This window comes from Sorex fumeus, unplaced genomic scaffold, assembly GCF_029834395.1.
Source record: "Sorex fumeus unplaced genomic scaffold, SorFum_2.1 ptg000063l, whole genome shotgun sequence".
NCBI classification, from domain to species: Eukaryota; Metazoa; Chordata; class Mammalia; order Eulipotyphla; family Soricidae; genus Sorex; species Sorex fumeus.
In genome coordinates this window covers 42,558,778-42,583,678 of record NW_026606120.1, presented here as the reverse complement: position 1 = coordinate 42,583,678, position 24,901 = coordinate 42,558,778, and the positions used below count along the sequence as shown (strand labels likewise).

Below are 24,901 nucleotides of genomic sequence, written 5' to 3'. Positions count from 1 at the left end.
TTTCAGAGCTTATTACTGGCTCTGCGTTCAGGGATAACTCCTGACAGGATTCCAGGAACCGTATGTGGTGCTGGGGATCGAACCCAGGTTGGCCATACTTAAGGCAAGTACCTTATGCACTGTACTATTCTGGCCCCATCAGCCTTTCTTTTTTTTTTTTTAATAGCACAGCAATAGGGTGTTTGCCTTGCGCACAGCCAGCCTGGCCAAGCTGGTTTCATTCCTCCTCCCCTCTCGGAGAGCCCGGCAAGCTACCGAGAGTATCTCTCCCACACGGCAAAGCCTGGCAAGCTACCCGTGACGTGTTCAATATGCCAAACACAGTAACAACAAATCTCATGATGGAGACATTACTGGGCCCGCTTGAGCAAATCGATGAACAGCGGGAGGACGCTGCAGACAGTGTCCCTACCCTAGTATAGTTTTACCTATTCTTGGACTTCATATAGGTAGAATTATCAGGATCTGTTCCTTTATCAGGATCTGCTGCTTTTACCGAGCAGGAAAGTGAGATCCTCCACACTGCGTATATATTAGACTAGATTGTTCCTTTTTATTGCCGAATAGTATTTGCTTGTATAGCTATCCCGCAGTATATTTTTTCATTCTTCTGTAATTGACATTGGAACTGTTTTCCATTGAAATGTGAATCACTAATATGAATAAAACTACTCTAAATATTCTTGCACAAGCATTTTGCAGACATATACTTTCTTTTCTGTGGGGAAAGTACCTCAGAGTCTTACTTCTAGGTCAAAGGATAGGCAGATGTTTACATTTATGAAACTGGTCATAAAGTTTCTTAAAATACCTATACTACTTTTGACTCCCAAAGACTTCCTTGTCTGTTGTTCCTAATCTGGCTCACATTTGTCTTGGAATTTGTAGCTCCCTGTGTTTTTTATTTGCATTTCCTGGAAGATTAATGATAAGCACCTTTTCTGGCACAAAGGGCTGGAGTCAATGTTTGGCATGTTGGAGCCCCAGGTTTGATCCCTGGCACTGCAGAGTTCCCTGAACCCTGCTAGGTACTCCCTCACCACCACCCCCACCACCACCCGCCACACACACACACACAAATGTTCTGGTACACAGAACCCCACAAGCACGCGACCCAAGGAAGAAACCGTCTCGGTGACTTGCATGACCATGGCTGCCTGTGATGGACAGGGATAAAGGTGCATCTGCCTTGGCCTCTCCCTATTGTAGTCTGAAGGGTTAGAACTTTCTGGGTACCTTCTGCCTGGAATCAGACCTCCAGATTGTTGGTATACCCTTTTTCAGAAAGAAACTGGAGCCTGGGTGCTTCACCAACACACAGTCCCTAACTCTGTCTCACATTTGCTTGGGATAGGCACAAGAGCCGCCTTCCTAGGGGCTGAGACAGGGACAGAAACCAGACCAGATCATTGACCAGGACGGTGAGCAAAGTTTGGTGAAGTTTTCTTACCTCTTTTGCCCATTTTTGTTGCTTTAAAAACTATTGGTTACATTTTTTTTCTGGATATGAGCACTTTGTCAGATACATACAGAAACCTTTTCTCTCATGGCTTACCTATGTACTTTCTTGAGGTGAGCGGGGGAGGCATACCTTGCAGTGCTAAGGAACTGTTTCCAGCTCTGCTTAGGCACCTCAAAACCATGCAGTACCTCTGACAGGCAGTGTATGTCCTCAGTCCTATCTCTTTGGCCCCTACATATCTCTTATAATGGTCTCTATTTTATATTACATTTATGTATGGTTTATTTTATTTTATAATTAGTCTCACTATTTTATAAAAATTTGTTTTATTTTAAAAACTGATTTACAAAGTTATTGATAGTTGAGTTTTAGGCATACAGTACTTCAACACCAATCCCACCACCAGTGTTATGTCTAGCAGTATTCCTATACTCCATCCCCACTCCTATGTTTCTGCCTCAACTGTTACTTTGACGGGTACATTATAAAGTTCCATCGTTGCAGCTTAGATCTCATGTTTTCGGTGTTGTTGAGTCTGTGCTTTGGATATGTGGTTATACCGTTCTTCCACATCACCAGTACAACTGAAGCCCCTATCCCTGTTTTCCCCGTAACTTCTCTTTCTTAGCTTCTTCCTTCCCACCTTGATTTTTTTTAAGTGTAGGAGTACTGCTATTTATTCAACCATTAATTAAGCTGATTGAATTGAGCATGAACTCCACATTATTTTTATTTTTTATTTTTTTAATTGACTATCCACGAGATAGACCATTACAAAGCTGTTCATAATTGGATTTCAGTCATACAGTGATCAGCATCCCGTCCCTCCACCAGTGTGTATTTCCCACCACCAATGTCCCCTGTTTCCCCACCACTATCCCTTACCCCCAGCCTTCCTCTATGGGAGGTATTTTCCTTCTGCTCTCTCTCCCTTTTTCCTTTTGTTCATTATGGTTTGCAATAGAGGTCATGGTGTTTGTTGAGGGCATTTGGTATTTTTATCATGACGGGAAGGCTGGAGTAGCTTTTCAACTGGGTGGCCGCTTTGCTTCCCACCTCGATTTCTTTTCTTCTTTGACCTTCTCCTCCCTAAAATCTGTGGTAAGGATGATCTAGGCATCCCACCTTAACTACATTATATTTCCTTGTCCAATTACTCTGTATACCACAGATAAGTGAGATCATCCTGTGTTTGTCTTTTCTTCTGATTTACTTCATTCAGCATGATATCTTCCAAGTTCCAGCATGGTTTCAGCAAATTGCATGATTTCATCATTCATTGCATCTGCAGAGTAGTCTGTTGTATGTATATGCCCCCACATCTTCATAATCCATTCATCTGTCTTTGGACACATAGGTTGATTCCATATCTTTTCTATCATACTAATTGCAGCAAGGAATAATGGGATACATATGTCCTTTTGAATAAATAAGTATTTTGTGCTGGTATAGATGTCCAGAAGTAGAATTGCTGGGTCATGTGGCAATACAATTCTGTGTTTAATGAGAACTCTGCATACTATTTCCCTTGGGAGTTGAATGAGACAACATTCTCACCAGTAGTGAATAAGAGTTCCTTTTTCCCCCACACCCCTGCCAACATAGGTTATTTCTACTATTTTTGATATATGCCATTCTCACTGGTGTGAGATAAAATCTCATTGTTACCTTGATTTGGATTTCCCTAATGATAAGTGATGCTGAACATTTTTTTCATATGCCTACTGGCTATCCTTTTGTCATCCTCTGAGAAGTATCTTCATTTCCTCTCCCCAATTTTTGATAGAGTTTTTAAAAATAAATTGGTTTTGATCTTTGTGAGTACTTTATATATCCTGGATATCAAACCTTTGTATGATGTGTTGAATGCAAATATTTTTTCCCATTCAGTCTGCTGCCTTTAGCCCATGTTTCTGTTACCATGCAGAAACTCTTTGATGTAGTCCATTTATTTATTTATTTATTTTTGTTACCTTTGCCAGAGGTGTCAGATCATTGAAGACACCTTTGAGGTTCAAATCTTGGAGCATATTTTTTTCAGTATACTTTATTGTTTCTGATCAAATCTCAAAGTCTTTGATCCATTTTTAATTAACTTTTGTGTAAGGTGTGAGATGGATCCAACTTTAAATTCTTATATGTAGTTATGCAGCTTTCCCAGCACCATTTGTTAAGGAGACTATATTCATTCCGTTTAATTTTTTCAGTTTCTTTATCAAAAATTAACTGTCCATATATATGGGTTTTGTCCTTGGATATTCAATTCTGACACATTGATCAAAGGGCCTATCGTATTCCAGTACCATGCAGTTTCATCACTATAGCTTTATAATACGATTTGAAATTAGGTAATGAAATACCTCCCAATTTCTTATTTTTGTGGCTTTGTCTTTTTTTGATCCCTTCTGATTCCATCTGAACATTAGTATTGGCTCTTCTTCATTGAAGAATGTCTTCTGAATTTGGGTGGGGATTAGTTTGATTCTATATTAATATCTGGGGCTTCATCAGTCCCTTGGTCTGTGGGACCAAAGAGGAGGTCACAAAGCAGGGTCAGTGGGGCAGGAAGAGGTCCATAGCTCTTGATTCATCTAGATGATTCAATATTATATTGAATGGTATTTGGTTTGATAATATGTAAGTATGGCTGTCCCAATGTTTTTTTGTTTTTTTGTTTTTGTCTTCCATTGGTTGTATGGTTATTTTTCATCCTTTCATTCTGAATCTGTATTTATCCTGTGAGTTTTGGGTGTGTTTCCTGTAGGCAACAGATGGATGAATTTTCTTTTCTGATACACCGAGCTACTCTTTTTATAGGGAAGTTTAGTCCATTGACATTAAGGGAGATTATTGATATAAAGGTCTGTGTTACTATTTTATTGTATGTGTGTGTGGAATTAGGTTGTTCTTGCTTATAATAGGCAGCCTTTCATTATTTCTTGCAGGATTGGTTTAGTTGTCACAGATGTTGGCAGCTCTGTTTTGTCTAAAAAGGTTCTTATCCTCCATCAAGTCTAAATGATAGCTTTGCAGGGTAGTGGACTTTAGGCTGGAATCTATCTGATTTGTTACTCTTCAGCAAGCAGTTACTCCTTATCATATATATGTTAATCTAACAATTTTTGTGCCCTTAGATGATATTTCAGTGTTCATGCAGATAGATGAATATCTAATATTCCAGTTTGCATTCCAGGGTTATTTATTACAGAGGTATTTGAAGAAAGACATCAGAACCAACAACCCTTAGAGTTGGTAGGGTTGAAGGAGTGGAACTGTAGCCCAGGGGCAACTAAGGTTTCCTCAGTCCCTTAGTCCAGACCAGGAGGAGATTACGGCACAGAGGCAGTGGGACAGGAGGTATAAACCTATGTGATGAAAGGGCATCATTATTCATATGGGTGTGCACTGTGTTCAGGAGCCAGACAGAGGGTCTTCCATGGTCTGTGGGACCAGTCCTTTCTTTTTTAATTAACTGTCAAAGAAATCGGTGTCATGATAAGGTCTCAAGATGGTTTCCTATTTTCTTCTAAATGTTTTCTAGGCTTAGCTTTTATATAGTCCATTTTAACTAATTTTTGTGAAGAGATGAACTACTGTTACAGGTGCATGTTTTTCTCTATGGGTATCTGGCTCTTCTCTAGCGTCATCTGGATGGATTCTTCATGCTCATCTTTTGGTCTTTCCTTAGAGGAGATTAGATTGCCCAGAAAAGAATTTTCTGATTAACCAGAGAGACAGGATCTGATTGCCATTTTCCTTGGAGTTGAGTTCTAGAGGAGGGCCATGAATCTTATCGCTCAACATTTAGCAATCATACGTGATCTCCTCTCTTTAATGGGAACTATAGCTTCAGTTCTCATTAACATACCTTTGTCAAGAGACCCTTCCAGAGAATGAACAGTCAAGACTTATGTTTAGAGAGAGCTAAGTACCCTAATTATGTGAAGTAGGGAAAGGAACTTAGGATTCAACTTCTCAAATACCATTTGACTGTTATATTTAAATACCCTTATCCTGGGCTGGAGCGATAGCACAGCGGTAGGGCGTTTGCCTTGCAAGCCAGCGGCCCGGCCCAGCAGGGTTCAATTCCCTCTTGGAGAGCCTGGCAAGCTACCAAGAGTATTTCGCCCGCACAGCAAAGCCTGGCAAGCTACCCGTGACATATTCTATATGCCAACCATAATAGCAACAAGTCTCACAATGGAGACGTTACTGGGCCCGCTCGAGCAAATCGGTGAACAGCGGGAGGACAGTGCTGCAGGACCAGAGCGATACTACAAATGGGTAGGGCATTTGCCTTGCATGATGCCGACCCGGATTCAATCCCTGAGTGCAGAGCCAGGAGTCAGTCATTGAGCACAGCCAAGTACAGTCCAAAAACAAAACAAAAGATTTCTAGTCTGGAGGTAGCTAGATAACAGTATTTATTTATTTTGCTTTTTGGGTAACACCCAGCGAGGCTCAGGGATTACTCCTGGCTCTGCACTCAGAAATCACTCCTGGCAGTGCTGGGGGACCATATGGGATGCTGGGGATCGAACCAATAGCTTGGCTATTACTCCAGCCCCTGGACCTGGAAGTCTTAAGTTAGCAGTACAAATTAAGTCAGCAGTGGGTGCTCGGGTCTTTTTCCCCCCACTCTCCTGGCCAAGATCTCACTTTTTCTGTTTTCCAGCACTGTTTTGTTTTGTTTTGTTTTCTTCTCTTTGTAGTTGTATGTGTGACTCTCTTATTGTGGGGTTTGACAGAAGAATAAAATTAGTTTTATTTGCTTGGTCTTCTCCCTTTTGTAGATGTTTCTGTCATCCATTATTCTTTGAAAATATACTTAAGCCTAGCATACTTCTTCAGATACATTAAAGCTTTGAACTCAGCATGGAGTTCAGGACCAGCAGTGCTACATCACCTGGGTGCTGTAGACTCTCAGGCTTCACTGGGATCAACTGAATAGGAATCAGCATTTTAACAAGATCCCAGGGGACATAAGTGGTCATTAAAATCAGAGAAGCCCTGTGGTTTTATAGTCATTTACTTCACTTTCCCTGATATGATTTGTCTTTTCCTTTGGGGTAGGTCAGACTGCTCATAGAATATGAAATAATATTTTCAGGATTTTGATCTTAATTTTCAGTTTTCTTTCTCAATAGAGTTTCTGCCAACCAGTTAGCGGACAAGGTAGAGAAGGCAGTTTTGGAACATTTGAAGCCTCTCCTGGTCAAGGCCCAGGTAATCTTGTTCATTTCATTTGCGTATCTTGGAGTTTTTTAGAGTTGCTCCAGAGGTCACACTGACCCTTTTTAGGACTGAGTATGTATTGGCAACTGGATGCTATTGATTTCTAGTGCCTTCTGCCTTCCGGGCATCAGTACAGTGCATCCAGACTCCTCTGGGATATTCCCAGCCCCTAGAAATCCCCAGATAGTTGATGGTCTTCTATTGTGGATGAAGGATTATAAAGGAGGACAAAAGCCTGCTTTCAAAAAAGTGAGATTTTTAGCTTGATGTTGAGTTTACATTACCATGTTCATTCTGAGTCTCATAAATTCAGAATGTTGTATATTCAGGAGGTCCACACAGTACCAGAGATTGAATTTAGGGCCTCACACATGTCAATCTTATGCTCTATGCTTTTGAACTATATCCCCCAGCTCCAAATATTATAATCATAAAGTCTTCGAAGAGGTTACCAAATGTTTATATTTCTGATTTGAGAAATGTTAAATTATTATTAGAATCCATAGATATCTTAGGAACCCAGAAGACTTTTAGAACACAAATATTCTAGCCCTCCACATTTTATCAACGAGGAGGGCATGAAACAGAGAAGTTGAGTAGTTGCACAAAATCACACAGCTGCCCTGACGATGTTGACAGTGTCAAGGGGAGAAAAGGGCAGAACGCCAAGATCAACACGTAGCATTTATTTTCATGAGACAAAGTGCTTTGGGTTACTGTAAAAATCCTACTATAAATCCGGAGCTGAGGAACAGTAGCAGACAGTTTGGTAACAAAATTTATTTGTGCTAATTTTAAGTATGAAATTTATAATTTGGGAATATGATTTTCTATTTTTAATAGCAGGTCAGTTCTTCTCTAGAAGTAGATGCTCCAGTGAAGGATAAGCCACCAATGGAGACAGTAATAGCGAGGCCTACAGAGAAGGTATGTACAGTGAGAAGTAGATATTCTGCACAGACGCTGTATTATTAATAATTTTTTTAATGTTAAGAAAATGAAATGTTGATTGCTTTGTAAATACCACATTATTTAAGAAGGTTGGAAATTAATTATATTCTTACACTGTATGTTTAACACTGTGCTTTAAATTATTGTAGATAGCTTATTGAAATTTCTAGAGCCACAGGTTTGTCAGCAGCTCTTTTTCTCTCCTGATGACAGAATGTGAGTGCCCTGCATGATAGAGAATATTGATGGCCTGCAGCAGAAAAATAGCTGTCCTCATTTTCTTTTGTTCAACATAATTTTGCTCAGTACTGACCTGATTTCCTTTATACTTAGGGCCTAATGTTTTATTATTAGGCTGACATTTCTTGAGTGCCTAATACATGAAAAGTATCTGGCCTAGAAGAAAGAAGAGGTAGTCTTAAGATAAAAAGGAGACTATTTGAGAAAAATAGCATTTTATGGTTGTTCAGTCTTTATGTGTTCTCCCTCTGAAAATTTTGTTTAATATTTATGGGAATAATCTCTGGGCCTACGGGTGTGGTGTAGAAAGGATGTCAGAAGGAAGTTGAATGAAACTATACCAGTCTGATGGTCCAAGAATGGAATATTGCACTTGGAGGCCACCACGGCCATACCGGGAAGTGCCTGGGTGGCTGTGTAATGCTGTAGATCTAACTCAGAGTGCCACATGTGCAAAGCATACACACTATACTCAGATTAGCAATAATATTTTCATAGTCCTTAGAATCCTTTTTATTTTATTTTATCTATTTTTGCTTTTTGGGTCACACAGCGATGCTCAGGGTTACTCCTGGCTTTGCACTCAGGAATTACTCCTGGTGGCACACAGGGAGACCGTGTGGGATGCCAGGGATTGAACCCAGGTCGGCCTCGTGCAAGATAAACACCCTACCCTCTGTACTATTGCTCCAACCCCTTATAATCCTTTTTAAATTGCACTAGTATTTGGAGCCAGAAAATCATATGGTAAGCTCCAAGAAACATTCGACTTTTATGGATTTCTGTTTTGGATTGATGTTTTGTGCAACTTAGTCTCCAGATAATACCTTTTTCCCACCAGCAAAAAAAAAAGGGCTGGGGCTGGAGCGATAGCACAGCAGGTAGGGCATTTGCCTTGTACGTAGCCGACACGGGTTCGATTCCCAGCATCCCCTGAGCACCGCCAGGAGTAATTCCTGAGTGCAGAGCCAGGAGTAATCCCTGTGCATCGCTGGGTGTGACCCAAAAAAAGCAAAAAAAAAAGGGGGGGGGGCTAATACCTATTTTAGGGAGGCAATTGCAAACTGTATTTTAGTATGAAAACAAAATGAGGTGATTATAAAGTTATTGAAATAGGCATGTTTCCTAAGATTGAATATTACTAGAGAAGATCAGCTTGTACATAAGGTAAAGGTAAAGGTAAAGGCCCTCCCGTTGATCGTCGATTTGCTCGAGCGGGCCCAGTAACGTCTCCATTGGAGACTTTGTTGTTACTGTGTTTGGCATATCGAATACTCTCGGTAGCTTGCCGGGCTCTCCGAGAGGGGCGGAGGAATCGAACTCGGGTCGGCCATGTTGGTCGCTTGTAAGGCGAACGCCCTACCACTGTGCTATCGCTCCAGCCCAGCTTGTACATAAGAATTATTTTATAGACTTTAGTCTGACAAAATTCGTAGAAAATACAGTAACTCTAGCATTCAGAATTCTAGACTATTAAACAGCATCATTGCAAAGATTTTTTCTGATTTAAACCATTAAAACCTATAAGTAACTGAAAACAAAATAATTCAAATTTGAGGTATGATAAAGTAAAAAGAATTTAAAATGTTGTTAACAAAAAAGAATTGTGGATTCTTCAACACAGTTCTCAAAGTTCTTGTAGCTTAGCAATAGAGTGCATGCTTTGCATGCCGAAGATCCGGCCTGGACGCCCGTGAATACACAGATATAAATAAATTAATAAGTAAATAAATGCTTAAATATAGAAGATATTTGCTACACTTATTAGTTTTGTTTTAGGGCCACCCCCAGCTATGCTTAGGGCTTACTCTGGTTGGACTCAAGAGAACATACGGGGTGCTGAGGCTCGAGCATGGGCCATCCAGACAAGGACTTTCCCCACTGTACTCTCTCTTCGGTCCTGACAGACACAAACGTTACTAGTATAACATGATTCTCAGGGGTGTGGATAAATAACTCACTGACTTAGAACCCTTCCCTTGCAAGCATATGGTTAAGAGTTTAATTCCTGGTGCCACCACGTGTACTGAGCTCAATCCTAGCAACTCTGCTCTCTTGTGACCCTTGGTGCTACAAGCCATTTCTAGTGTGGCACTCCATAGCCAAGTGTGTGTAAGCACCAAAACCAAAGAATAAAGGATGTGATTGCATTAAGTTTTATACAGTGTGTGAGCACCATGGCCAGAAAGCACAGCTCTAGTTAGCATTTTATAAGCACTGTAGTGTCTCAAGTAACCACCATGCCACAATGTGCATGAGCATCACAACAAAAGGACTACAACCCTCACTGAGCACCATGGTGTGTGTGCCAGGACCACAACATCAGGTATAGATGAGAGCCCTGATTATCCCAACATAACATCAGAACAGCAACAACAGAGTTGGGCTAGGGGCTGAAATAAACAAAATGTGAAAAATACAGCTCACAATAGATTTTACCAGATACTTCAAGATGATCTCTAACATTAGGAAAAAGATGCTGGAAAACTACCATTTAAACATATTTCTTGCTGTTGCTATAGCCAAACTTGGGCATGATTTATTTTTTTCAAAATGTTTGATTTTTTTTTATTTATTTATTTGTTTTTGGTCTTGGAACCACACTCAGTGGTACTCAGGGTTTACTCCTGACTGCACTCAGGGATCACTCCTGAGTGGGGATCAGGGGACCATATGAGATGCCAGGGATTGAACCCAGGTCAGCCACATGCAAAACAAGTACCCTACCCTCTGCTATAGCTCTGGCACCTATTTGAGGTTTTTGTTTTGTTCTTTTAATTAGAAACTATATGTATACTTGCCTAAAAATCCAAACTGTTGAGAAAAACCTTGATGTGAGAACGTAAATCTCCCCATAAACAGGTAACGTGCTTTTCTGTAATCTGTTTCCTCATTATTTTTCCTTTTTACTTTTTTATTGAATCACTATGAGATAGCACAGCAGCAGGGCGTTTGCCTTGTATGTGACCGACACAGCCAACCCGAGTTCGAGAGCCCAGCAAGCTACAGAGAGTATTTCGCCCGCATGGCAAAGCCTGGCAAGCTCCTCGTGATGTATTTGATATGCAAACACAGTAACAATGGAGATGTTACTGGGCCTGCTTGAGCAAATCAATGAACAATGGGAGGACAGTGCTACAGTGCTACACTATGAGATCACGGTCATGGTCCTCCCGTTGTTCATCGATTTACTCGAGCAGGCCCAGTACCTTCTCCATCATGAGACTTGTTGTAACTGTGTTTGGCATATCAAATACGTCACAGGTAGCTTGCCAGGCTCTGCCGTGCGAGTGAGATACTCTCGGTAGCTTGCCGGACTCTCTGAGAGGGGCGGAGGAATCGAACTCGGGTCGGCCATGTTGGCCGCTTGTAAGGTAAACAACCTACCGCTGTGCTATCGCTCCAGCCCATGTGAGATAGACCCTTACAAAGCTGTTCAGTCATACAGTATTCCAATACCCATCCCTCCACCAGTGTACATTTCCCAGTACCAGTGTCCCCAGGTTCCCTCACATCCCCCCACCCCCTGCCTGCCTCTATGGCAGGTGCTTTCCTCTCTCTCTCTCTCTTTCTCTCTCTCTCTCTCTCTCTCTCTCTCTCTCCCTCTCTCTGCCCCCCGCCCTCTCCCTCTTCCTTTTTTCCCTTTTCCTCTTCCCTTTTCCCTCTTCCCTCTCCCTCGCTCCCTCTCCCTCTTCCTCTTTCCACTCCTCTCTCCCCTCTCTCCTCTCTCTCCTCTCCCCTTCCCCTACCTTTTGGGCATTGGTTTGCAGTATTGATACTGTAAGTCTATCATGAATATTCCTTTACCTACTTTTAACACTCAGATCCTGTCCAGCATAGCATGGTCATTCTCTGTTATTATTGTCATATTGGTCTCTTCTCTGTCTTACTTACCCTCAGCCCCACATGCTCTTGTGGTTAAATCAAACCATTGACCAGTCCTCCTAACCCCTATTTTCCCTGGCCATGGATATTAATCTTCTTAAAAAATATATATATATATACTTATATATATGTGTGTGTGTATATATATCACAAATGAATACAGTCATTCTATATCTGTCCCTTTCCTTCTGACTCATTTCACTCAATATGATACTCTCCATGTCCATCCATTTAATTTATATGCAAATTTCATGGCTTCATTTTTCCTGACAGCTGTATAATATTCCATTGTGTAGATGTGCCATAGTTTCTTTATTCATTTGTCTGTTCTTGGGCACTCAGGTTGTTTCCAGATTCTGGCTATGGTGAATAGTGTTGCAGTGAACATAGGAGTACAGGTGGTGTATCTGCTGTGTGCTTTTGGGCCCCCAGGACATATTCCCAGAAGTGGTATTGCTGGGTCAAATGGGAGCTCAATTTCTAGTTTTTTGAGAAACATCCATATTGTTTTCCAAAAAGGCTGGACCAGTCGACATTCCTACCAACAGTGAAGAAGAGTTTCTTTCTCCCCACATCCAGGCCAACACTGGTTGCTTTTGTTCTTTTGGATGTGTGCCAGTCTCTGTGATATGAGATGATATCTCATTCTGATGATTAGTGATGAACAGAATTTTTTTATGTGCCTTTCAGCCATTTGAATTTCTCTTTGAGAAAGTTTCTGTTCATTTCATCGCCCCATTTTCTGATGGGACTGGATTTTTTTTTCTTGTAGAGTTCAACCAGTGCCTTGTATATCTTTGATATTAATCCCTTATTAGAAAGAATTGGGTGAATATCCTTTCCCATTCCAGAGGTTGTCTTTGTATTCTAGTCAGTGTTTCTTTTAAGGTGCAGAAGCTTCTTAGTTTATCTCTGCTTCCACATGCTTGGTCAGTGGCGTTTCATCTTTTTTTTTTTTAATTTATTTATTTATTTATTGAATCACCATGGGAAAGGTTACAAAGCTTTCAGGTTTAGGTCTCAGTCATGCAAATATCAAGCACATTTCCCTTTACCAAAACTTATTTTTTACCATGAAGAACCCCAATAAAACCCCACCCCCCCACCCCTCCCAGTCCCTGTGGGGCAGATGAATTCTAGTTAACACTCTATCTGCTTTGATTAGATTCATTGTTTCAATAAAAGATTCACCACTATTATTTAGAGTTTGACCCCCCCCCCCCCCCGAATCAGACATGCTGACAAAGCATTGTGAAGTGATTTGCTTTCTACAGCTGGGTTCAAGAATTATATGTTGGTTTTGGATTTCTGCTATTTTACTTATTGACCCTGGAAGTATTTATACTGAAAGTCAGATAGTTAAGAAATTGGTTTCTGTGCTCTGGAGTCGTGGCCGTGCTGGAGAGCCGCTAGTGGGGGGCAACTGGTGGCCTTGGTAGGGCGTGAAGGGAGGACCGAAACACCCCCCTTCCCATGAGGTTTCAGTCGCCCCCAGTCCCCCGGCTCATACCTGCTGTCCACAAGGCTCCCATGCGGCCGCCATCTTTCTTTCCAGAGAGGAGAAGGCGACTGGGGCAACACCCTTTCCCCTCCGGACAGACATGATGGCCTGGATTAACGCATAGTCCTTTCACTTTTCTGCTCCAAGCTGCCGGGTTCTGCATTAAGTCCCTGTGCTTCTGGGTCTGTGGCCGTGCTGGAGAGCCGCTAGTGGGGGGCAACTGGTGACCTCGGTAGGGCGTGAAGGACGGACTGGAACGTCCCCCTTCCCATGAGGTTTTAGTCGCCCCCACACCCCGGCTCATACCTGCTGTCCACAAGGCTCCCATGTGGCCGCCACCTTTCTTTCCAGAGGGAGGAGGGCGGAAGGGACCAACACCCTTTCCCCTCCGGGCAGACATGATGGCCTGGATTAACGCATAGTCCTTTCACTTTTCTGCTCCAAGCTGCTGGGTTCTGCATTAAGTCCTTGTGCTTCTGAGGCTGTGGCTGTGCTGGAGAGCCGCTCGTGGGGGGCAACTGGTGACCTCGGTAGGGCGTGAAGGACGGACCGGAACGTCCCCCTTCCCATGAGGTTTTAGTCGCCCCCACACCCCTGGCTCATACCTGCTGTCCACAAGGCTCCCCTGTGGCCACCACCTTTCTTTCCAGAGGAAGGAGGGCGGAAGGGACCAACACCCTTTCCCCTCTGGGCAGACATGATGGCCTGGATTAACGCATAGTCCTTTCACTTTTCTGCTCCAAGCTGCTGGGTTCTGCATTAAGTCCTTGTGCTTCTGGGGCTGTGGCCGTGCTGGAGAGCCGCTCGTGGGGGGCAACTGGTGACCTCGGTAGGGCGTGAAGGACGGACCGGAACGCCCCCCTTCCCATGAGGTTTTAGTCGCCCCCACTCCCCCGGCTCATGCCTGCTGTCCACAAGGCTCCCATGTGGCCGCCATCTTTCTTTCCAGAGAGGAGAGGGCGAATGGGGCAACACCCTTTCCCCTCCAGCAGATTTGATGGCCTGGATTAACGCATAGTCCGTTCACTTTTCTCCTCCAAGCTGTTGGGTTCTGCATTAAATCCTTGTGTTTCTGGGGCTGTGGCTGTGCTGGAGAGCCGCTCGTGGGGGGCAACTGGTGGCCTCGGTAGGGCGTGAAGGACGGACCGGAACGTCCCCCTTCCCATGAGGTTTTAGTCGCCCCCACACCCCCGGCTCATACCTGCTGTCCACAAGGCTCCCATGTGGCCGCCACCTTTCTTTCCAGAGGGAGGAGGGCGGAAGGGACCAACACCCTTTCCCCTCCGGGCAGACATGATGGCCTGGATTAACGCATAGTCCTTTCACTTTTCTGCTCCAAGCTGCCGGGTTCTGCATTAAGTCCTTGTGCTTCTGGGGCTGTGGCTGTTCTGGAGAGCCGCTCGTGGGGGGCAACTGGTGACCTCGGTAGGGCGTGAAGGACGGACCGGAACGCCCCCCTTCCCATGAGGTTTTAGTTGCCCCCACACCCCCGGCTCATACCTGCTGTCCACAAGGCTCCCATGTGGCCGCCATCTTTCTTTCCAGAGGGAGGAGGGCGGAAGGGACCAACACCCTTTCCCCTCCGGGCAGACATGATGGCCTAGATTAACGCATAGTCCTTTCACTTTTCTGCTCCAAGCTGCTGGGTTCTGCATTAAGTCCTTGTGCTTCTGGGGCTGTGGCCGTGCTGGAGAGCCGCTCGTGGGGGGCAACTGGTGACCTCGGTAGGGCGTGAAGGACGGACCGGAACGCCCCCCTTCCCATGAGGTTTTAGTCGCCCCCACTCCCCCGGCTCATGCCTGCTGTCCACAAGGCTCCCATGTGGCCGCCATCTTTCTTTCCAGAGAGGAAGGGCGAATGGGGCAACACCCTTTCCCCTCCGGCAGACTTGATGGCCTGGATTAACGCATAGTCCGTTCACTTTTCTGCTCCAAGCTGTTGGGTTCTGCATTAAATCCTTGTGTTTCTGGGGCTGTGGCCGTGCTGGAGAGCCGCTCGTGGGGGGCAACTGGTGGCCTCGGTAGGGCGTGAAGGACGGAGGCGTTTCATCTTTGAAGATACCTTTAGCTTCAATATCGTGGAGGGTTTTGCCAACCTTTTCTTCTGTGTAACTTACGTATTCTGATCTGACGTTGAAGTCTTTAATCCATTTTTTAAAAAATTCTTATTTATTTATTTATTTGCTTTTTTGCCCGGGGGGGGGGTCACACCCAGCGATGCTCAGGGGTTATTCATGGTTCTGCACTCAGGAATCACTCCTGGCAGTGCCTGGGGGACCATATGGGATGCCAGGGTCAGCCGCGTGCAAGGTTAACGCCCTACCTGCTGTGCTATCTCTCCGACCCTCTTTAATCCATTTTGATCTGATTTTCATACATGGTGTTAGGTAGAGGTCTACGCCTTTTTTTTTTTTTTTGGCATGTAACTGTCCAGTTTTACCAGCACCATTTGTTGAAGAGGCTTTCCTTGCTTCACTTTATATTTCTTGCTCCCTTATCAGAGATTAGATGATCATATATTTGAGGGATTGTGTAAGTTTATTCAACCCTATTCCATTGGTTTGCGGATCTGTCTTTGTTCCAATACCATGCTGTTTTAATTATTACCGCTTTGTGTACAGTTTGAGATTGGGGAAGGTAATGCCTCCCATCTTTTTGTCCCTAAGAATTGCTTTAACTATTTGTGGGGGCTTATTGTTCCATAATGAATTTCAGGAGTGTTTGAATAATTTATTTGAAGAATGAGAATATCATGGGTATCCTTGTAGGGATCACATTGAATCTGTATAATGCTTTGGGGAGTATTGCCACTTTGACAATGTTAATTCTCCCAATCCATAAGTAGGGGATGGGAATGTGTTTTCATTTTCTCGCGTCCTCTTTTATTACTTGAAGTAGTATTTTGTAGTTTTCTTTGTACAGGATTTTTACCTCCTAAGTTAAGCTGATTCCGAGATACTTGATTTTTCTGAGGCTTGATTGTAAACAGGATTGTTTCTTTTCTTCATATCACTTTCTTCTCTCTAATTGTTTGCATACATGAAAGCCATGGACTTTGGGTATTGATTTTTATAGCCTGCGACTTTACTATACAAGTCTATTGTTTCTAGGAGTTTCTTGGTAGAGGCCTTAGGGTTCTCTAAATATAGTATCATGTCATCTGCAAATAGTAAGAGCTTGATTTCTTCCTTTCCTATCTGTATGCCCTTAATATCTTTTTCTTGCCTAACTGCTATGACAAGTACTTCCAGTACTATATTGAATACAAGTGGTGAGACTGGGCTTCCTTGTCTCATCTCATACGAAGGAAGGCTTTTAGTTTTTTTCCCATTGAGAATAATGCTTACTGTGGGCTTGAGGTAGTTGGTTTTGACTATATTGAGGAAAGTTCCTTCAGTTCCCATTTTGCTCAGAGTTTTCATCAACAGTTTTCATTGTCAAATGCTTTCTCTGCATCTTTTGATAACGTATGGTTTTTATCTTTTCTTTTATTGATACGATGGATTATGTTGACTGATTTGTGAATGTTAAACCATCCTTGCCATCCCCAGGATGATTCCCACTTGGTCATGGGTATGATCTTTTTGATGAGTCGTTGAGTTCTATTTGCCAATATTTTGTTGAGGATCTTTGCATCCATGTATGAGAGATATTGGCCTGTAATTTTCTTTTTTTGCGGTGTCTCTGTCTGCTTTTGGTATGAGGGTGATATGTGCCTCATAGAAACTGTTTAGGAGTGTTTCTGTTTCTTCAATTTCCTGGAAGAGCTAGAAAAGGACTTGGTAATAGGTCCTCTTTAAATGTTTGGAAGAATTCACTAGTGAAAATATCTGGACCTTGACTTTTGTTTTTGGGAAGACTTTTGATTACTGTTTCAATTTCCTTGATAGTTATAGGTCTATTCAGGTATTCCAGATCTTAGCCTTGGGAGGAATCCAGGAATTTATCCATTTCTTCTAGGTTCTATTGTTTCATGGCATACAGACTTTCAAAGTAATTTCTGATAGCTTTTGAATTTCTTTGATTTCTGTTGTGATGTCCCCCTTTCCATTTGTGATCTGATTTATTAGGGTTCTTTCTCTTTCTTTGTGAGTCTTGCTAGTGGTTTATTAATCTTGTTTATTTTTTTAAAGAACCAGCTCTTGGTTTCATTGATGTTTTGGATTGTTTTTTGGGAATGCAGCTCATTGATATCTGCTCTTAAGTTTTATTATTTCTCTCCTCTTGCCTGGTTTTCAGCTACTTTTGTTGATCCTTTTCTAAGATCTTAAGCTCTGAAGTCAGTTTATTTATGTGGGTACTTCCTTCCTTCCTGAGAAATGTTTGCAAAGCTATAAATTTTCCCCTTAACACTGCTTTAACCGTGTCCCACAACTTTGTGTCTCCATTCTCATTTGTTTCCAAGAATCTTTTGTTTTCTTCCTTGATTTCCTCTCTGACCCACTGGTAGTTCAGCATTGGGCTGTTTAATTTCCAGGTGTTTGATTTGATTCTCCATTTCTGTGTGTTATGAACTTCTGTCTTCAGTGCATCATGGTCTGAAAAGATAGTTGATAGAATTTCTGTTTTCCTGATTCTATTGAGGTATGTTTTATGGCTCAGCATGTGGTCTTTCTTGTAAAATGTTCCATGTGCACTGGAAAAAGAATGTGTATTCGGGTTTTGGGGGATAAAAAGCTCTGAATGCTTCTGTTAGCCCTCTCACTTCTTCCTTCAGAGCCAGTACTTCCTTGCTGAATTTTAGTCTTGTTGATCTTTCAAGAGGTGGTAAGGTAGTATTAAGTCTCTGACTACTGTTGTGTTGCTACCAATGTCCTCCTTGAAGTTTATTAGCAGTTATTTTAAGTATTCTGCTGGCCCCTCACCAGGTGTGTATATGTTTAGGAGTGTGATTTCCTCCTGATGTACATATCCTTTGATTATTAAAAAATTGTCTTTGCTGTCCCTTCTAATCTTTTTCAGCCTGAAACCTCTGATTTTAGATACTAGTATGGCCACCCTGGGAGTTATATTTTTGAGGGAGTTATTTGCTTAAAGGATTGTTTTCCGTACTTTGACTTTGAGTCTTGGTTTGCTCTGACTGTTCATATGTGTTTCTTGTGGGCAGCAGAATGTTGGGTTCAGTTTTTTAATCTATTTCACCACTCTGTGTCTCTTAATTGGTGCATTTAAACCATTGACATTGAGAGAGATTATTGTCATGGGGTTTTGTGTCATCTTTCTGTAGAGGTTTGTTGTGCTTGTGAGGTTTGTCTTGTCTTACAGTAGCCCCTTTAGTCCTTCTTTTAAGTTTGGTTTTGAGTCTAGGAAGTTCCTGAGCTGTTGTCTATCCATGAAATAATGTATCATTCCTTCACATTTGAGTGAGAGTTTAGCCGGGTAAAGGATTCTTGGTGAGGTGAGTTTCATTGAATTTTTACACTATATCCCACCATTGTCTTCGGGCTTGGATGGTTTTCTCAGACAAGTCTGCTATAAATCCAAAGGATGCTCCTTTGTATGTGATTTTCTTCTTTGACCTTGCTGCTTGCAGTATTGTGTCTCTCTCTGTGATGTTCATCGTTCTTATTATGATATGTCTTGGAGTCTTTTTTATTCGGGTCTCTTAGCTGGTGCCCTTCAGGCTTCTTGGATCTGGATGCCTGCATTCTCCAGCTCTGGGAACTTCTCAGCAATGATACCTTAAACTTTTTACTACCTTCTGTTACTCCGATGATTCTTACGTTGTTCCTCTTGAATTCATCCCCTAGGTTTCTTATTTGCCCTTGAGCTTTTGAGGTCTTTTTTCATTATATGTTGTTGCCTGTATTCTTTTTGCAGCTCATCTTCAAGCTCACTGATTCTGTTTTCAGCTGTTGTCATTCTACTGTTGAGGGCACTGAGTTTTTAATTTCATCTACCGAATTCTTTATTGGTGACAGTTCTGTTTGTAGCTTTCTTATTTCTGCTCTCATTTTTTCCTGTTTTTTATTGGCTGTCTGTTCCACTGTTTCTTTCATATTCTACTTTAATTTACTGAATGTCCGTTCCACCATTTCTTTGAGCTCATTGAACATCCTCAACATTTCATCTTTGAATTCTTTATCGGAGATACTGTATTTGTGGGGCCAGAGTAATAGTACAGCGTTTAGGGCATTTGCCTTGCACACGGCCAACCTGGGTTGGATTTCTCCGCCCCTCTCAGAGAGCCTGGCAAGCTCCCCGTGACGTATCCGATATGCAAAAATCATAACAACAAGTCTCACAATGGAGACGTTATGGTACCCGCTCGAGAAAATCGAACAATGGGAGGACAGTGCTACAGACAGTTCTGTGTATTTGTGGGTATTCTCTGTTGAGGTTTCTGGGCTCTTCATCACCCCTCGTGGTGGGGATCTGCACTGTTACTTCATGGTGCTGTAGTATGGAGGTGGATCCCTTCAGTTCACCATCAGTGTTCCCCCTCTTGCTGTGAGGGAGGATTCTGGATGAGCTCAGTCGATGATGGTCTCCTTTTTCCCATTCAAGGATACTAACTTCCTCTTTGGTGCTCCTCTGTGACTAATGTGGGGGTCCCAGTGCAGCTTGATGGGATGTGTTCTTTCACATTAGGATTGTTCAGATTCTTGTGTTCACCGTTATTTTGGCGAGTTTGGGGAGTATTTTTTATTGGAATTGGCTAGTGGACTGTTGATCTTAAATGTGTTTGGGGTAGCCAGGCCATCCTTGTAAGAATTAGTAATGGAGGTTGAAATATGATTCCAGGGCACTATGAAAGGGGAAAATAATTGCAGCCACATGAGTGGCCACTGCCCCGGAGGCCACATGTCCCACATGTCCACCACTATACCTGTGCAGGATTAGAGTTCTACTTCTGGCACACTTCTGAAACTGCAGGCATCCCCTCTGGCCTACATGCTCATTTGGACACCCAGGCCGAGGAGAGTTTCCATTTCCCTGTGGCTGCTTGCTCGGCACACCACCCCCTGTAATCTGCTTTCTTTATAAGATTTTTGGTGATATATGGGCATACTGAGAATTTTTTAATGGTGCTTATTATCCATGATGTTCCATCCTTGACAGATGAAAAATATTACTATACAAGTAGCATACACATTTATTATTATTGGTTTAGTTGTTTTTAGAATTTTGTGATTTTATTGTATTGGTTATTCAACTGATTATCTTTTTAAGTTTGGAGGTTTTCTTCATATTTTATTGGCCACTTTCTTCCTTAGTATTGAAAGACTTTTTCCCAAAAATAATGTAACTGTTCACTAAATGTCTTACTTTGTACAAGCCAATATACTATGTGTTCCAACATTCGTCTGCTTCTATTCCTTCTAATTCTGAAATAAAAGATTTCTTTTCCATATTAAACCAAAAAAAAAAAAAGGAAAAAAAGGATTACAGAAAAGTGACCCAGAGAGGTTAACTTGCCCACAGTTGCTGTTCTACCTTTGGTTTGTCCCAGAATTTAATCCCAGAAATGTCTTATTCCAGAGCCTGGTATAATCATTTCTGTAGGTAATGCTAGATTTCCTTTAGCCTCATACCCTCCTTCTTGCAAGAACTTGAGGTGTGTATGTGGGGGGGGGGGGGGGGGGGCTGGCAAACAAACAGAAAAAAAACAGTATTTTCCAGAGAAGATCATAGGCATATATTAGAATCAGAAGAATGTAAGTTTTTTTTGCAAACTCTGGGTTTGATGTTTGCCTTCCACACAGCTGAGCTGGATTTGATATCCAGCATCACATATGGTTCACTGAGCACCGCCAGGAGTGACTCCTTAGCAGAGAACCAGGAATCATACCTGAATATTGCTGAATGTGGACCCAAAAAGCCAAAAAAAAGTTTCGAAACAAATGATCGTTAACTTGTATGTCATGAGTAGGATTTTTTTTTCTTTGAGAAGCAAGCTAGGTTTTTGTTCAATGAAATTTACTTTGAAAGATGTGAGGAAAGAGAGGAAATACGTGTTTCCAAGAGAGAAAGCCAGCTTCTCCAGAGTGGAAAAGGCAAGCAAAGAGACAAAAACTAGCAAGAAAAGTACATGTTTATGGGAGAACACAGGCTTGACGAGCGAGCCAGTGAGCGGGCATTTTTATACTGAGCTAAAAGAAAATAGCTGTGTCTTCTGGAGTCAGTCTGTGGCATGTAAAATGCTGGACATTCTTCTGAGTGTAGCACAAGAAAGATATTTGCTTTATCAACTGGCAAAACAGATGATAGTGATAAATTACATGGATGATAGTGATATTAAATGACTGTAGCAAAACTTGTACTACTAGATTATAACTGGATTCGAATTTAATAATGTTTTTCAGTTGGATGATGTTTTAGAAGAAACTGCTCCTGAGCCCTCAGCTGTGATTCACTCTGAGAGCTTGGAGTCTGAAGCCTTGGCCACCTTGGATGACAGCAAGGACAACCCATATCTGGAGACCATGATGCTCCGAATGGAGGAAATGGAAGTAAGATCTGGGACTGCCTCGGGGACTGACCCTAGCTGCTTCTGTAACTTAGTCCTTAGAATCACATGCTCCTGGTTTCAAATCTCAACTAAACTGCCAGCTTAGTAATAGCTCTTTTACCCTAACAAGGAATGTGTTTTTTGAGGAAAAAATGGAGTACAGAGTATCAGCAGCATCTTGATGCCAACATTACTGAGGAAATGACCATTGTTACTACCCATAGTCTCAGGTTGTTGGTTGTTGATTTGAAAAGTTGGTCCCTTAAATAGGACCATCAGCTTCCCCAGCCTTTTTTATAAATGCTTTTTAATGGTCCTGCTTCCAAATAGCATGGAGTCCTGTTAAAGTACAAATAATTTTAGCCTTCTTAATTCCCATGATACTACTTAAGAATGCTTTTTTTTGAGGGGGTAGGTTTGGGGGCTACACCCTGCAGTGCTCCTAGAGAGTACTTGGGTGACCACATGAGTACTGCAATGTTGGGCATTGAACAAGAACTGGCCACTTGAAAGCAAGTGTCTTAACATCTACTACCTTTCTGGCCCTTAGAATGCTTTTTCCATTTGCCCAGCCCCTCTGAATTGTTCACAGGAAATTGTGACACAAAAAGAGACTCAGTGATCTGACCTAGGTCACAAAACATTTCTGCCAAGACTAAGATAAGAATCTAAGTATCCTGACCATCAGTTTGTCATTGTTTTTTGTTAATAGGATTCAAGGTGGGAAAAATACTGGGAGCCACTCCTGGAAATGCTTTGTGTAGCAGTGCAGACCTGATGATGTTGTGTTCTGGTCCAGCACTTCTTGGGCACCACTAGGGCCATACTATGTGGTGCTCAAGTAGCCCTGTAGTGCCTGGCATCAAACCAAGATCTTTCACATGCAAGGCATTTAGTCTTAACTTGAGCCATATCTCCTGCCCCCGTTTTATTTTTAATTCCATCATGATTAAATTTTATTTTGTCTTCATTGCTAAGTAGAAACATTTTAGGGAAGACAATTTTTTTTAAAGAGATAATGTCATTTATCTTGGTCTTAGAGCTGATATTCCCATCTTAGAAGTGATATCTGAAAGGCCAAGAATAGTAGCTTCTAGCAATGTGAGGCATATTTAAATGTAAATGAATTAGGTTTAAACATACTACTCACATTTCAAGTAGTTCATAGTTTGCAACTGCTGTATTGGACTTGGTTTCATCACAGCACATAGTTGGAGTTGGCAGGGCAGATCTAGATCAGATTACATTAATTAGACTGATTGTTTCACTTTAATTTAGACTTCATGGACTAATCACTTCCTAGCATGCTCTGGCAGTATGTCTGTGTCAAATGTGCTAATTTATTATTTCCTTAACAATTCTCATATATTCTGAAGCTTAATATGTTTTCTCATGAATTAAACTTTTTTTTTTAATTTTTAAAGAAATACCAGGAGACAGTTCGTCAAAGATATAATAAAATTGTATATGCTGATCCTCATCTTTGGATGCAGGAAGTAAAGAATGGTGAGTTTTTCACTCTTTTATTTTGTTCAACATTCTAAAAATTTTCAAATATACAGAAAAGTTGAAAATACTGTATGACCGACACTTCTGGATTCTATAATTAACTTCTGAATTCTATAATTAACCTGTTGATCTTATTTCATCATGTATTTTATTTTTAACAGATTTCAAAGTTATCTATTATAGGTTTTGATTTTTTGTTGGGGGCCACACCCAGCAGTGTTTAGGGCCAACTCCTGGCTTTGCACTCAGGAACCTTCCCAGGCAGCCTCGGGGTCATATTGTATGTCACAGATCGAATCCAGGTCACCTGAGTGCAAGGCACCTTACCCACTCTACTACCTCTCTGGCCCCTAGCTTTTATTTATTTTAAAATTTATTTTTGTACATTTATGATTTGTTAAAAAAAAATTAACAAATCAGAGTATTTCAGTACCTATGAAATACACAGGGCTGGAGACAGAGCACAGCAGGTGGGGCGTTTGCCTTGCACGTGGCCGACTCAGGTTCGATTCCTCCGCCCCTCTCGGAGAGCCTGGCAAGCTACCGAAAGGATCCTGCCCGCACGGCAAAGTCTGGCAAGCTCCCTGTGGTGTATTTGATATGCCAAAAACAGTAACAAGTCTCACAATGGAGATGTTACTGGTGTCCACTTGAGCAAATCGATGAACATTGGGAGAACATTGCTACAGTGCTACATTTATGCTGTTTTTATGTTTTCTTTTTGAGATGAAATTTGTATGTCTAATCATCGGGGAGGTGCAAATCAAAACAATAATAAAAGAACATCTCACACCACAGAGACTGGCACACATCAAAAGAACAAGAACAACCAGTAGATACAGGTAGAAAGGAACACTCATTCACTGCTGGTAGGAATGTGGACTGGTCCAGACTTTTTGGAGAACACTATGGACATTCCTTAAAATCTAGGAATTGAGGGGCTGGAGAGATAGCACGGCGGGTAGGGCGTTTGCCTTGCACGCGGCCAACCCGGGTTCGATTCCCAGCGTCCCATATAGTCCCCTGAGCACCACCAGGAGTAACTCTTGAGTGCAGAGCCAGGAGAAACCCCTGTGCATCGCCGGGTGTAACCCAAAAACCAAAAAAAAAAATCTAGGAATTGAGCTTCCATTTGAATGTACACCACGGACCCAAAAACAAAATGGAGAAAAGACATTTACAGCCTTATGTTCTTTGCAGCATTACACAGTAGCCAATATCTGGAGACTATCCAAGTGTCCCAAGAATAGATGGGTAAAGAAACTATGGTCCATACGCACACTGGAATACTATTCAGCCATAAGATATGATAAAGTCATGCAGTTTGCCGCTAAATGGAGGGAGCTGGAGAGTGAAATCATACAGGGAGAGAGACCAACACAGTATGCTCTCTCTCATCTGCAGAGTATAAGGAAACATAAGGGAGGAATAATGAATTCCCAAAGACAATGGAAATAACATGATAACTCAGAGTCAGTAGGAAGCATGCCACTTGAAAGGCTGGGAGACAGGACAAGGAGGAGGCAATGACTAGTGAAAGGTGGATCAAATGAGAGGAGGAGGTGGTGCTGAAACGTGATAAAGTGTCATGTATGAAACTGTATTAGCAACAGTACCATAAACCACAAAGCAAAAGCATTTTAAAGTGCCCTCGTAAAGGCAGACTG

General features: G+C 42.0%; 1 protein-coding gene across 3 annotated transcripts in view; it reads left to right on the top strand.

The window, feature by feature from the left end:
* KIAA0753 (KIAA0753 ortholog) overlaps positions 1 to 24,901 on the top strand; it is a 96,145-nt gene that overhangs the window by 50,814 nt on the left and 20,430 nt on the right. For all 3 annotated transcript variants that reach the window (XM_056126704.1, XM_056126705.1, XM_056126702.1), the window contains exons 12-15: positions 6,610 to 6,688; positions 7,541 to 7,624; positions 21,580 to 21,726; positions 23,150 to 23,231. In XM_056126704.1, the coding sequence (XP_055982679.1) occupies positions 6,610 to 6,688; positions 7,541 to 7,624; positions 21,580 to 21,726; positions 23,150 to 23,231 (392 nt within the window). The remainder of the gene's footprint in view (positions 1 to 6,609; positions 6,689 to 7,540; positions 7,625 to 21,579; positions 21,727 to 23,149; positions 23,232 to 24,901) is intronic.